The sequence below is a fragment of the Labrus bergylta genome, chromosome 5 (assembly GCF_963930695.1).
Source record: "Labrus bergylta chromosome 5, fLabBer1.1, whole genome shotgun sequence".
Lineage (NCBI taxonomy): Eukaryota > Metazoa > Chordata > Actinopteri > Labriformes > Labridae > Labrus > Labrus bergylta.
The window spans coordinates 13,115,531-13,130,650 of record NC_089199.1 but is presented as its reverse complement, the minus strand read 5'-3'; the positions used below and the strand labels follow the sequence as shown (position 1 = coordinate 13,130,650).

General features: G+C 39.8%; 1 protein-coding gene across 1 annotated transcript; it reads left to right on the top strand.

The window, feature by feature from the left end:
• The first annotated feature begins 904 nt into the window (after positions 1–904).
• LOC109990295 (myosin heavy chain, fast skeletal muscle-like) lies at positions 905–14,770 on the top strand. The gene is made up of 41 exons (XM_020642368.3): positions 905–1,009; positions 1,157–1,193; positions 1,322–1,533; positions 1,659–1,802; positions 1,916–2,072; positions 2,262–2,289; positions 2,410–2,518; positions 2,602–2,694; positions 2,780–2,843; positions 2,922–3,020; positions 3,106–3,209; positions 3,374–3,512; positions 3,990–4,108; positions 4,208–4,357; positions 4,450–4,620; positions 4,726–5,032; positions 5,265–5,335; positions 5,743–5,830; positions 6,016–6,133; positions 6,217–6,340; positions 6,425–6,561; positions 7,150–7,405; positions 7,510–7,752; positions 7,829–8,005; positions 8,080–8,225; positions 8,314–8,404; positions 8,689–9,078; positions 9,182–9,308; positions 9,444–9,562; positions 9,661–9,857; positions 9,967–10,150; positions 10,235–10,400; positions 10,616–10,740; positions 10,860–11,168; positions 11,262–11,465; positions 11,546–11,671; positions 13,232–13,402; positions 13,493–13,597; positions 14,126–14,221; positions 14,402–14,533; positions 14,651–14,770. The coding sequence occupies exons 3-41, from the start codon at positions 1,330–1,332 to the stop codon at positions 14,669–14,671; spliced, it is 5,811 nt and encodes a 1,936-aa protein (XP_020498024.2). The 5' UTR covers positions 905–1,009; positions 1,157–1,193; positions 1,322–1,329; the 3' UTR covers positions 14,672–14,770.
• The last annotated feature ends 350 nt before the right edge of the window (positions 14,771–15,120 follow it).

Genomic DNA, 15,120 nt, shown 5'->3' with positions numbered 1-15,120 from the left:
GAGTACTTGAAGCATCAGAGGCCCTGCAAGACACAAACAATAAGCGATGCCAGTGCCATGCACCATTGAGAGCATCAAACTAACCATAGCGACAACAAATTTGTACAGATCCATACTCACAACCTAACTTATTTGTCCATGGTGAGTCAACGACACAGTCGCATTACTGATACCACGAATAAGGAGCTTCACAGCATGGAATTTTTCTCTGAGGTGCCTAGTAACAACATACTGAAATACATCTGACATGCAATTAACAGAAGTGTTCCATGCATTTGTCAACAATTTTAAAAGTAAGAGCTGGAGGCTATATTTGTTTTAAGTCCCAATAAGACTATTTGGAGGGAGCAGACATATTGAATAACACCTTTTATGGCACTTAACTGACACCACAAGAGAATACTTTCACAGTGCCTGAGTGTCATCTTTCTTTTGGAGAGAAAACACTGCAGGATAATGGATGATAATGGGATCTTAATTTAGCTTCACCATGGCCCTATTCTCAAGAGATATTTAAAACCATGTCACTGCCAAAGGATTGTTTAAGGGTGAAACTAAATTAAATGAATGCATGTACTTTGACAACATTAGCCTAGAAAACAACAATGTCTGGGCCACATTCATCAAATTTTTTAGTAATAGCTTCACACCTAGTTTTAATTATAACCAAAGCATCCCACAGTCAATGAGAAATACAATGTAAATCAAGTATTCATTGTAGTGAAACCACTCTGCCAAAGTATGATCTGTTCAAGTGTTGAAATTCACAGTCATATCCAGTAAGCATGATACGGCAGTAATCTGCAGTTTCATGAACTGTTTTTTTATTTAACAGGATAGAATGACACCAGTTGAGACGATGAGGTTTAGAGACCATCTGACATCATTTTTCAGAGACCAGCTCAGTGGCCTTAAGGGGAGTTGTGCTGCGTGGTGTCCAGAGATTTCAGTATAAAAGAAGCACTCCCAGGCTTCTCAGAAGTTTTGGACTGACAGGCTGCCTACGAAGGTGAGTGCTCTCCTTTTTCTCTGTCCAGGGCTCTAAGTGAACAAGTTCTTTGAGAGTTCATTGCAGGATTATGAAAAGTAGCTGATTTTAGTTTTAGTGAAACTTGCAAGTGTTTCTGTTTTCTGATTATACTTTTACTTTTCCTAGGTTCCACAAAAACAACTGCATCACTGACACCAATAAGGTAAATGAAGCTCATGCAACTTGTGACTGACAAATTCAAACTAAACTAATAAGAAACACTCCTTTATTTTATCAAATGTAATCTTAAAAAAAATTCTTATTTCATTTTAACTTGATTCATTCTTACAGAGGGAGCCATGAGTGGGGACGCAGAAATGGAGTGTTTTGGCAAAGCTGCCATATTCCTCCGGAAATCTGAAAAGGAGCGAATAGAAGCTCAAAACATACCCTTTGATGCAAAAACAGCATTTTACGTGGCAGAGCCCAAAGAATTTTATTTGAAGGGGAAACTAGTGAAGAAGGAAGGTGGCAAAGCCACAGTTGAAGTTCAAGGTGGGAAGGTATGTGGACATCTATCGTCAAGAATAATGTACAACAATAGACACACATGAAGGGATTGACTACATTACCTTAATCAGATAGTGCTGCACAGTCTCAAAATGACTTCTTTAATTTTTTGGTTCAGAGCTACACTGTAAAGGAGGATGAAATCTTCCCCATGAACCCTCCAAAGTTCGATAAGATTGAGGACATGGCCATGATGACCCACCTCAGTGAACCCTCTGTGCTGTATAATCTCAAAGAGCGCTATGCAGCATGGATGATCTATGTAAGACTGATTTAAACTTTAAATAAGATTACATTTGTGTTTGTGCAGTTTATAGAGAATATTTTGTAAGTCTTAGGATGACAATAGGTGTATCTGTCCCTTTCTCAAAACAGACCTACTCAGGGCTGTTCTGCGTGACTGTGAACCCCTACAAGTGGCTCCCAGTGTATGACTCAGGGGTTGTGCAAGGATACAGAGGCAAAAAGAGGATTGAGGCTCCACCCCACATCTTCTCCATCTCTGACAACGCTTATCAGTTCATGCTCCAAGGTATCCCCTTTTAGGATACAATCCATTTGATCTTGTTTTGATGCCCTTCTTAATGTTGCAACTGGTAATCATGCATTTGAATGTGCTTTGTGACTGGGTTTAAAAAAATAAATAAAAAATAATGCAACAAAACTATTAAAGATGCATCACTGCAATAATGACTTGTGCATGATTGACTTCTCTCAACAGATGGTGAGAACCAGTCCATCCTGATTACGTAAGTCAATGCTGAAATGAAATCATTTGGACTGTTTTAACTCTCTGACTGAAACTGTCACCATCAGAGTTTTCTTGTCTCACTTGCACTACTAACTGCATATGTGTGTCTGCATTTTAGCGGAGAATCTGGTGCAGGAAAGACTGTCAACACCAAACGTGTCATCCAGTACTTTGCGACAATCGCAGTGGCTGGAGGAAAGAAAGTTGAGCAGCCTGGGAAAATGCAGGTAGATTATGTGATATACTTAAATTATCATGAGAGCTATAAAAATCCAAATTCTAACAGATGTCATTCGACTATTGTCTGAAGGGTTCCCTGGAAGATCAAATCATTGCAGCCAATCCCCTGCTGGAGGCTTATGGTAATGCCAAAACTGTGAGGAATGACAACTCATCCCGCTTTGTAAGTTTCGGTTCAATAAATTGAACTTTGATTTTGAGAGTGAGTTAAAAAATATTCACATGCTTACAACTGTCTCCTTCTTCAGGGTAAATTTATTCGCATCCATTTTGGAACAACTGGAAAGCTGGCTTCAGCTGATATTGAAACGTGTAAGCTTTTGGCCCTTCTTCATCCTTAAGATTTTAAGGCAAAGACGAACCGCAAATCATTTATTCCGTGTTTTACAGATCTGTTGGAGAAATCTCGAGTGACATTCCAGCTGTCTGCTGAGAGGAGCTACCACATCTTCTATCAGCTCATGACAGGTCACAAACCAGAGCTGATAGGTGAGCAATGACGCTTATTTAATTTTCAGAACAGATACAGGCTTTGTATAAGTCTGTATCATGAAATGCATCCACTCTCTTTCAGATAGTCTCCTCATCACCAAAAATCCGTACGACTACCACATGATCAGTCAGGGTGAAATCAGTGTCAAGAGTATCAATGATGTTGAAGAATTCATCGCAACTGATGTGAGTTTGCCACCCTTAAAACTTAAACCATTTTCCTCTGATATCATTCAATCTGTTTTGAGCAGTTGATAACAGACAGTGAAGCAGTAAGCCTGTGCTAATACTCAAAGACAAAAACACTGTCAATACTGAAAAAGAGAAGAAATTGATTTTTCATTCTACAGACTGCTATCGACATCCTGGGCTTCACTGCAGAGGAGAAACACGGCATCTACAAGCTGACTGGAGCTGTGATGCATCATGGAAACATGAAGTTCAAGCAGAAACAGCGTGAAGAGCAGGCTGAGCCTGATGGCACTGAGGGTAACTGCTGGAGATAAATCTTTAATATCATGTCACAGTACAACTAGTACTTCAACACTGTAATATATTTTTTTATATAATTTAATTTAACCATGTTTCCACAATTGAGAATGGCTGTGTTGTCAAAATGACCCTTAGTCTAATGATTCCTGTTAGCTGGAGGGAGACTAGAGCAGAAACGTCTTGTCCTAATGGTTTGGATCTCTTATATGGTTCTGTAAATGTGGTTAGGGCACAAACCATCAGGAAAAATAAATTTGTAAGTCCCAGAAAATGCTGGATCTGTTTTGTTTTTGGAATGTCTCCACATACCTATGAGATAGACATCAGACAGAGGATTTGTATAATATGAAAGCCTGCCATAGCAGTTCTTTCCATCCAAAAAAACAGCACATGATGAATGGATAGATATTTTGAGATCTTAAGCAGTCACCGTTTTGACCAATGAGAGATGTCTGTGCTTTCTGTTTTCATCAGTGGCTGATAAAATCGCCTACCTTTTGGGCCTGAACTCTGCTGATATGCTGAAGTCTTTATGTTACCCAAGAGTCAAGGTCGGCAATGAAATGGTGGTTAAAGGTCAAACTGTGCCACAGGTAATCTTCATAACAATACTAATTTGTGAACATTTATATATCTATATTAATGGAAAGAAATCACTTGCTTTGTACAACCGAAACCTGTTTTGTCTTTAGGTGCATAATTCAGTCAGTGCTCTCTGCAAGTCTATCTATGAGAAAATGTTCTTGTGGATGGTGGTCAGAATCAACGAGATGTTGGATACCAAGCAGCCCAGAAACTTTTTCATCGGTGTCCTGGATATTGCTGGGTTTGAAATCTTTGATGTAAGTTAACAGCATGTTTCACTCCATTATTTCATAGAGAGCCAACGGCTGTACAGTGAAGTTTTAAACTTTTAAACCTTTTCCATCTTAAGTACAACAGCTTGGAGCAGCTGTGCATCAACTTCACCAATGAGAAACTGCAACAGTTTTTCAACCACCACATGTTTGTGCTGGAGCAAGAGGAGTACAAGAAAGAAGGAATTGAATGGGAGTTCATTGACTTTGGTATGGATCTGGCTGCATGCATTGAGCTGATTGAGAAGGTACTACAAGAGATATTTTTTCAAATGATGAATACATAGTTATCACCAACCACTGTATTACAATACTGATGTTTTTATTTTGTGTTATTTGTGTTACCATGACAGCCAATGGGCATCTTCTCCATCCTTGAAGAGGAGTGCATGTTCCCCAAGGCTTCGGACGTCACCTTCAAGAACAAACTGTACGACCAGCATCTTGGTAAAACCAAGTCTTTTGAGAAACCAAAGCCAGCCAAAGGCAAGGCTGAGGCTCACTTTGCCCTGGTGCACTACGCTGGTACTGTTGATTACAATGTCACTGGCTGGCTTGATAAGAACAAAGACCCTCTGAACGACTCAGTGGTTCAGCTCTACCAGAAATCTTCTATTAAGCTGTTGGCGAACCTTTATGTAGCTCATTCCTCAGGAGACGGTAGGATTTTTATTTTCATATTTCAAGAATAGACAAACATTTAACATGTATGGAACATTTTTAGCCTGAAATCAGCAGTACATTTGTTACTCTATTTTTCATATGTATTAATAGGAGAGCTGATGGGATTTTGACCCAGTCAGCAATTTCTTTTTTTATAATTATTGTTTAATAGAACAAAATGCTCATTTAGGATGCAAAATGAAAATAAAAGTGTACATTTGTTTCGCAGATAGTAAAGGTGGAAAGAAGGGTGGCAAAAAGAAGGGGGGATCCTTCCAGACAGTATCAGCTCTCTTCAGGGTAAATCTTTCTTTGTTTTTTTCAAAAATACATTTTATGGTGTCTTTTAAAGACTTTTATGTAATATTTATTTTCACACAAAAGAGTTCAACATTGATTGTCAGTGTTTAGTCTCTGTACAGAGATTAAAGAATGTTGGGTCTTTGTAACGTGATATAAACAAGTGTAAGGTCTTTTACCTGCTCTAATGTAAAGTGCCTTAAGGTAACATTTGTTATGAATTGGCACTTAACAAATAACGAGTGACTGATTGATTACACAGCAAACTGTAGGAGACTAGTCCACATTTCTGTGCTTATGCTGTTGGGCTGTATCATGTAAAAGTTATTAAAAAAAAATGTTGTGAAGTTATATTTGTGGCAACATTTTTGGGGAACTTGAAATGATAAAGTTCTGTCCCTCAACAGGAAAACTTGGGCAAGCTGATGACTAACTTAAGGAGCACACACCCCCACTTTGTACGGTGTTTGATTCCAAATGAATCTAAAACCCCAGGCAAGTCACAAAACTCATGTTTCTAGCTGACAGAAATCTCATGTTCCATACATTCAATCAGATGAATGTTTTTATTACTGCATTTTCACCAAATGAATGCACTTGCAGGTGATATCTGCTTACAATCCTTTGCAGTTTCACTGGTAGTCATTTTGGTTAGAAGGGTGTTTTTGTTGCTGTTTAAGGTCTCATGGAGAACTTCCTGGTCATCCATCAGCTGAGGTGTAACGGTGTGCTGGAAGGAATCAGGATCTGTAGGAAAGGTTTCCCAAGCAGAATCCTCTACGCTGACTTTAAGCAGAGGTACGGGAGCTGTTCCAGTATCTTTTAGTTTCCATGTGTTAATTCTGGTGAGTTGGTCATCTTATTGAATTTACTCTTTTCAGATACAAAGTATTGAATGCTAGTGTCATCCCTGAGGGACAATTCATTGACAACAAGAAGGCCTCCGAGAAACTGCTGGACTCCATAGACGTGGACAAAACCCAGTACAAATTTGGCTATACCAAGGTGAATAGACAAACCTTTTTGCCTAATGAGGTCATATCACCAGGTACCTGAAACAAAAGTAAAATAATTGGTTTCTTTTATCAGGTGTTCTTCAAGGCTGGACTGCTGGGCACACTGGAGGAGATGAGAGATCAGAAGCTGGTTGAACTGGTCATGATTACTCAGGCTCTCTTTAGAGGTTACCTCATGAGGAGAGAGTTTGTCAAAATGATGCAAAGAAGGTGGGCTTGGTATTTTGTACTCAGTTGCACACAAAAACAACAACATTGAAATATATATTTTTTAATATTAGACAGAAACCTGTAAATATTTTTGTTGGAAGACTTTCAGTCATCGAGCCAGGGCTTAGTGTCCAGGGATTTGCAGGGTAACTTGCTCCAAGCTTGTCCTTAATACGACTCAGTACAGTATGCACTGGGCAGAGGTTAGGAAACTATATGTCTGTTATTGTAAAGAGATCAAGGGATTATTTCAATCCTTTAAAGTAGAAAAAACTGGGTAGATTTCATAAGTGAATCAATGTTACATACAGGGAGCCCTCTACTTGTGTCCTCTTTATATAGTTTGAACTCTTTCATGCAGGAACAAAAAGAGGCAGTGTGTTGGTGTAGAGGCAGCTGCAAGATATCTGGCTGTACAAAAGGAATCTTTAGCTCTTGATCAGATGGAACCAGTGGTCTCTTTTAGAGCAGAGAGGAGTCTGCTATACTGGCTGGCATCTATCAGGGAGGCCTATTGATGATTTGTGTATTTAACAATATAAAAAAATAAACATTTTAATGTTTTTTTTTTTAATCTTGTGTTTCCAGAGAGGCCATTTACTCCATCCAGTACAACATCCGCGCATTCATGAACGTCAAAACATGGCCATGGATGAAGGTCTACTTCAAGATTAAGCCTCTGCTGAAGAGTGCAGAGACTGAAAAAGAAATGGCGCAGATGAAAGAGGACTTTGAAAAGACCAAAGAGGAGCTAGCAAAGGCTCTGGCTAAGAAGAAAGAACTGGAGGAGAAGATGGTTTCTCTTATTCAAGAGAAGAATGACTTGCAGCTACAAATTCAGTCTGTATGTTAAAAAGTGGGATGGGAGGTGGTCACTTTTTTTTAAAGAGATCCCGGTGTTTACAGTGTAGTAAATATTACTAACATATTATGTCCTATCAAATGTAGGAGAGTGAAACTATCAGTGATGCAGAGGAAAGGTGTGAGGGGCTCATTAAAGCCAAAATCCAGCTCGAGGCCAAAGCCAAAGAGGCGGCTGAGAGACTGGAGGATGAGGAGGAAATTAATGCTGAGCTCACAGCAAAGAAGAGGAAGCTGGAGGACGAGTGCTCTGAGTTGAAGAGAGACATTGATGACTTGGAGCTCACACTGGCAAAAGTGGAAAAGGAGAAACATGCCACTGAGAACAAGGTTGGTATATCCACTTTTTGCATTCTTAAACTGTTTAAATTAGAAAATAACTGATCTTGTATTTTAATATTTTAAGGTTAAAAACCTTGTGGAAGAAATGACAGCTCAGGATGAGACCATTGCTAAGTTGACAAAAGAGAAGAAAGCCCTCCAAGAGGCACATCAGCAAATCCTTGATGATCTGCAGGCAGAGGAAGACAAAGTCAACACTCTGACGAAGGCTAAAGTCAAGTTGGAGCAACAAGTGGATGATGTAAGCTGTTGTTAGTTTTTTTACTGATGGCATGTACATTCTGGTGCTCATTACACTTTATGTGAATGTTTTAGCTTGAATGTTCTCTGGAGCAAGAAAGGAAGATCCGTATGGACCTTGAGCGATCTAAAAGAAAGCTTGAAGGAGATCTTAAACTCGCCCATGAATCCATAATGGATCTAGAGAATGACAAGCAGCAGTCTGACGAGAAAATAAAAAAGTAGGTAATCTTCAAAACTTGTTTTATGAAATCCACACTGATCCAAAAATATCAAGGTAACATTTTTTTTTGTATTACTCTAACAAAGGAGGGACTTTGAGATAAGTCAGCTCCTCAGCAGGATAGAAGATGAGCAGGCAGTTGATGTTCAACTTCAAAAGAAAATCAAGGAACTGCAGGTAATGTGTCGATATGAGTTGAGTCTTTTTGAATGGGCCTCAGTTACACATATGTTGGCTGTTATTTTTTACCTTTAGTTCCATGGATACAACTAAATTCAGGGTAAACTTATTTTATATAAATCATATCAACTTCTGGAACTTTGTGGTTCACTCACATCATTATAATTTAGCCAACATTTATGATAAGTGAAAAGAAAAGGGACAAATTGAGAAAGTAATATTTTAAATTAGGCTTAACATGATCATTCAAGCATGACTACATGTTTTCATTTGCATCACAGGCTCGTATCGAGGAGCTGGAGGAGGAGATCGAGGCTGACCGTGCTGCTCGGGCCAAGGTGGAGAAGCAGAGGTCCGATCTCTCCAGGGAACTTGAAGAGATCAGCGAGAGGCTTGAAGAAGCCGGTGGAGCAACATCTGTTCAGATCGAGATGAACAAAAAACGTGAAGCAGAGTTTCAGAAGATGCGCCGTGATCTCGAAGAATCCACCCTGCAGCACGAAGCCACTTCTGCAGCCCTCCGCAAGAAGCAGGCTGACAGCGTGGCGGAGCTGGGGGAACAGATCGATAACCTCCAGAGAGTCAAACAGAAACTGGAGAAAGAGAAGAGTGAATACAAGATGGAGATTGATGACCTCAGCAGCAACATGGAGTCCATTGCCAAATCAAAGGTAAAATTTGCTTTTGCTTTTATTTAAACAACAACAACATAATTATTGTTCTATCATCTAAACAGGCATTACCACATTGGTCACATGTTTTTCTTTTCTGTAGGGTAACATAGAGAAAATGTGTCGTTCTCTTGAGGATCAACTAAGTGAACTGAAGACCAGGAATGACGAGAACATGCGCCAGCTAAATGACATTAATGTTCAAAGGTCAAGACTGATGACTGAAAATGGTGAGTGTTGTTTGAGATGAGGATGTTAAAAACACTCTGAATCAGCAGTGTTCCAAAAATTATTTAAATAATGTAAGTTTGCACCAATCCACCAAACCAAGAATGTCGAGTAATCCTTCTATATTTTCCTATCAGGGGAATATAGTCGTCAGTTAGAGGAAAAGGACTCTCTTGTTTCACAGCTGACCAGAGGAAAACAGGCTTATATTCACCAAATTGATGAGCTCAAAAGGCAGCTTGAGGAAGAAGTTAAGGTACTGGAGTATTCTTTTTATGTAGGGACAAATGATGTGATTTATTTCCAAACAGAAGAAAACTTGATTTGCCACATTATGCATAATATCATTGTTAGGCCAAGAATGCCCTGGCTCATACAGTCCAGTCATCCCGTCATGACTGTGATCTGCTCAGGGAGCAGTATGAGGAGGAGCAGGAGGCCAAGTGTGAGCTGCAGCGTTCAATGTCCAAGGCTAACAGCGAGGTGGCTCAGTGGAGATCCAAATATGAGACTGATGCCATTCAGCGCACTGAGGAGCTGGAGGAGGCAAAGTAATGAACATACTAATCTTCCATAAGAATGAAAGTGATCCTCAAATCACTCAGGTTTTCCTTGTGCACAGAAACGATGAATATTTCAAATCTGTTTACATTTCATCAGGAAAAAGCTCGCCCAGCGTCTTCAGGATGCAGAGGAGTCCATCGAGGCTGTGAATGCAAAATGTGCCTCTCTGGAAAAGACTAAACAGAGACTGCAGGGTGAAGTGGAGGACATGATGATTGATGTGGAGAGAGCTAATGCTCTAGCTGCTAGCCTGGACAAGAAGCAAAGGAACTTTGACAAGGTTTAATATATATTTTGCACCGGGCTGATTCAGCGGGTGACTGTGAGGTGACAGAAAACACTGATTTGTTTTTAACATGTTCAGGTTCTTGCTGAGTGGAAACAGAAGTATGAGGAGAGCCAAGCAGAGCTAGAGGGAGCTCAGAAGGAGGCTCGTGCTTTAAGCACTGAGGTGTTTAAAATTAAAAACTCTTACGAAGAAGCTCTGGACCACCTGGAGAACCTGAAGAGGGAGAACAAGAACCTGCAACGTAAGAAAAACAAATGAAGAATGTGATAATTGGCATTCATTGAATTTGTTACTGAATAAATGTTAAAACAGAAACTTAAAGAAAGTGCAACATGAATATGTTAACACAAAACTCCAACTGTTTAAGTTTTGCCTTCAGTGTCTTAAACCTACCATAAAAAAAAAAATGAATGGAGTACTGTCCTCACAATGTTAACAATGTCTTTTTCTGAACAGAGGAAATCACTGATTTGACTGAACAAATTGGTGAATCAGGAAAAACAATTCATGAACTGGAAAAGGGGAAGAAGATGGCAGAGAATGAGAAAGCAGAAATCCAGTCTGCTTTGGAGGAGGCTGAGGTACATAGTACAGTATGACCTGTTTGCAGAATTTAAAAGAAAATCTTTGAATTCAAGATTAAAATTACAAACATTCTGTTTTGTTTTTTAAATCCTGAACCTTACATTTCATTTTGCAGGCCACCCTGGAGCACGAGGAATCAAAGATGATCCGTGTCCAGTTGGAGCTCACCCAGGTGAAAAATGAGGTCGACAGGAAACTTGCTGAGAAGGACGAGGAGATTGAGCAGATCAAGAGGAACAGCCAGAGAGTGATTGACACCATGCAGAGCACGTTGGATGCTGAGATCAGGAGCAGAAATGATGCCCTGAGAATCAAGAAGAAGATGGAGGGAGACCTCAATGAGATGGAGATTCAGCTGAGCCATGCCAACCGGCAGGCAGCTGAAGCCCAGAAACAGCTGAGGAACGTGCAGGGACAGCTGAAGGTACATCCAGTGAAGGATTAGTGGAGAAGTGTCTTGGTTCATAAAGTAGCTTTGAGTGTTAGCTGATACATCTATCAATGTTTTGCATTTCAGGATGCCCTGCTTCACCTTGATGATGCTATCAGATGCCAGGCAGACATGAAGGAGCAGGTTGCCATGGTGGAGCGTAGGAACAACCTGATGCTGGCTGAGATCGAGGAGCTGAGAGTTGCTCTGGAGCAGACTGACAGAAGCCGCAAAATAGCTGAACAGGAGCTGGTGGATGCCAGTGAGCGTGTGGGGCTGCTGCACTCTCAAGTATTACGATTGTATTTTATGAGCCAATATCATATCCAAGACAATTATAGAAAGCTTAACATGTTTTTTTTTTTCTTTAGAATACCAGCCTCATCAATACAAAGAAGAAGTTGGAAACTGACCTGATTCAGATCCAGGGTGAAGTGGAAGATGCTGTACAGGAAGCTAGAAATGCTGAAGAAAAGGCCAAGAAGGCGATCACTGATGTGAGCTCTGTTTTAGATTTTTTGTTTATCCTGCTGAAAAATCTTAATTTAAAGACCAGATGCTTAAACAGAAAGTCGATCATTGGAGCTCACACTTGTTTAAGACATATCAGTGGAAGCTTTGGAGCAGTTGCTAGCCCCCTTTATTTGAATACATTTCACAGCTGAATGAAATTTATGACAAATTAAAGACTACATATAAATAAGAAGCAGAAATTAACTTAAATATTGAAATGTGAAATAATGTCAGACAGCCTTCAAAAACTACAATTAAGAATGTTTGCAGTGGTGAGTTGAGTGGTTGTCCAAAAGTAGAAGCAGGTTGCTAGTTCCAGCCTCAAGTGAACAGGTTGTGGTTTGTCAGCAGAGCACTAACAGATAAAAAAAATTAATAATGCTTCTATTATTATCAAAAAAGGATCTCAGGAAATGGCTGATATAACAAAATATTACCTCAGTTTATTCTATTGGAACTACAGTTCCCTATTAAAGAAACAAATGTAACTTTTCCACCTTTAAATTGTAGATTCAAGGGTCGATTTAATAGCACAATAACTTACAGCGTTTCCCCTACCATTATACTAGGGGGGTGCCCCCCCCCCCAACTTTATTGTAGGGATAGTGGATAGAGTCGGAAATCAGGGCAAGAAGTCATTTAAGGATACCTTTCCAATAGAGAAGGACAGCTGTGATTAAAAGTAACACATGAACACCAAGATTCCTTCAAGTGGTTGTGTCGGCGTGTCGGCGTGTGTCTCCCCCCCCCCCCCCACCAACGCTGTAAACCTAGGGGAAACACTGACTTACTAACGAGGAGAATGGCATCTCTCCCATGCCTACAGCACGGCCCTATCACCTGTTTACTGCAGAATGTAACTTTGGCAGCGGGCCGAGGTCATCTCACAGGAATGTGTACAGCTTTACAGCGCTAGTTCACACAGCAGCCTTCTGTTATTAAAAGAAGCCAGTTAGCCCATCTCTGTACGGTTTGATCCAATATCTGAGATTAAGAGGGAGGGGACAGTGGCGGATGAAGCTAAGAGAAAACGAAGCAGAAAGTACATCCCTGCAGATATTATTCACAACACAGATGTAATCTTCAGCTGTATCATTATCGTGTCTCTCTTGTCTCATGTTTAGCAGCTTTACCGGGTGCAAAACGTCATCTAACCCAAGTTATATCTCAGGTTTGCAAGCAAATAAATAAATAAATCCATCTTATACCCAATAAGTTCTGTGAAAGGTCTAAAAAGAGCCAATGATGTTATAATATTAAGTTTTGTAATCGTTAAGACACTGCAAGCTAATATCCTTGAATAACCATCCTTTTATTTTATTTTTTCGACATAACATAAAGAGGTTGCCAAAGGTGAAATGCACACAGTAGTTTAGCTTCACTTCACCTAAAATCTTAAGACTTGTCCTTGTTCTGTGTTATGACATAAAATGTCCCAGAAAAGCTCTGTAGTGTCATTTAGCCACCTAATAGCAACTGCCTCACACATAAACAATGTCACATGCTGAACTCTATTGAGCTTCTTACAACTGTTCAATGTTTAGGCTGCCATGATGGCAGAAGAGCTGAAGAAGGAGCAGGACACCAGCTCTCATTTGGAGAGGATGAAGAAGAACATGGAGTTGACAGTGAAGGACCTGCAGCATCGCCTTGATGAAGCGGAGACTCTGGCCATGAAGGGAGGCAAGAAGCAGCTCCAGAAATTGGAGGCTAGGGTAAATTATTGTATTATTATTATGAATTTAGTTTCTTAATATTTATCTTTTCAACCTGTCAAAATTCATTCTGCAATGCTTATTGTTAAGGTCCGAGAGCTTGAGTCTGAGGTGGATGCCGAGCAGAGACGTGGAGCTGAAGCTGTGAAAAGTGTCCGCAAATATGAACGTAAAGTGAAGGAGCTGACCTACCAGGTACTGAGAACTAGAACACACATCTTAAACAGTACATCTTAAAGTTCTCTAATTTAATTCTGCTTAAACAAAGTGCATGTAGAATATGTGTCAGACCTCTAGGGGGCATGAATTCCCATCATATGCCTGAAGCTCCACTAGTGCTTGACACACTGAAGTGATATAGATTAGACAGCAGCTAAGAATAGACAGTCTACTGTACAGATGCAGCTCCACTCGTATACACTCAGTTTTCACATGCAGCTTAATTGAGAGAGAAAGCACTGACTGAAGAATGTCGAGGATAAATATCTGTAAATGCCTCTGCTGGGGTGCATTATTTCATGTCTTATGTACTCACTGCTTGTCTAGTTATACTTGTTCTTGATAGTATTCTTGAAGCAGCTTCACTTTGTTTCAAGTGTATGTGGGTATGTGGTGTGTGCTATCGAGTGGATTTTGAAGAAACGCTTCAAACACAATGGAGTGGTGGTATTCGATTTAGTGTGGGTCTCAAACAGACTATACTGTATACTGTGCCGCCTCTAGACCGAGGAGGACAAGAAGAATATTATTCGCCTTCAGGATCTGGTGGACAAGCTGCAGCTGAAAGTGAAATCCTACAAGAGGCAGGCTGAGGACGCTGTGAGTGTGAAACATTCAACACATGCAGCGCAAATATGCGTCACAGAAGTTACACCTTTTTTAACAGCAGAGGACTGACAGCTTGATGCTGCATGATTTATTGACTGTAGTTTTTCATTTTATACAACCTCAGAGATTATTAAAGATATGTCACTGTAAATATAAATGTGTTCTTCACAGGAGGAGCAGGCCAACACTCACCTGTGCAGGTTCAGGAAGGTGACATACGAGATGGAGGAGGCTCAGGAGCGTGCTGACATCGCTGAGTCTCAGGTCAACAAGCTGAGAACCAAAAGCCGTGAAATCGTCAGGGTATAATTGTTTTGATTTCCTTTTTCATTCCAAAGCATAAACATTTTTCTGCAGGAAAGATCAGGATCTTTATAGAACAGGGTGTGTTTAACTTGTCATTGTTGTTTTGATTTCAAGGTGACCGAGATTAAAGAGTGAGCATCAGCCCCGACAAGGCAGTGCAAGAAATCATACAATATGATGTTTTTGTTTGGTGTGTCAAGTTTGTAACTAGTAATAAATCTGCAAGCAAATCAATGACAGTCTTTTCCCCTTTATTTACCAATAGTCTAACTGATCTAAAGTATCATGGTGATCATATACACAAACTTCAGATTTAACGTGATCCTTTAAATACAACCAGTTCTTAAAAATGAACAGAATTTTGGACAAGTAAGGCATTGTCTTTAATTTAGGACTTTACCTGTAAACTGGATTGTTTACATTCTGCTTTACAATACAATCAAACCTCTACACTTAATATTAACTAGTTACAACAGATTCCTTTATCTTAGCCTTTAAATTAACCTTCAGAAAAAATAGAACATAAATCAAGTTAATAATACTGTCACTGGAAACAAACTGTGGTTTTAAGTATTGTACATTGT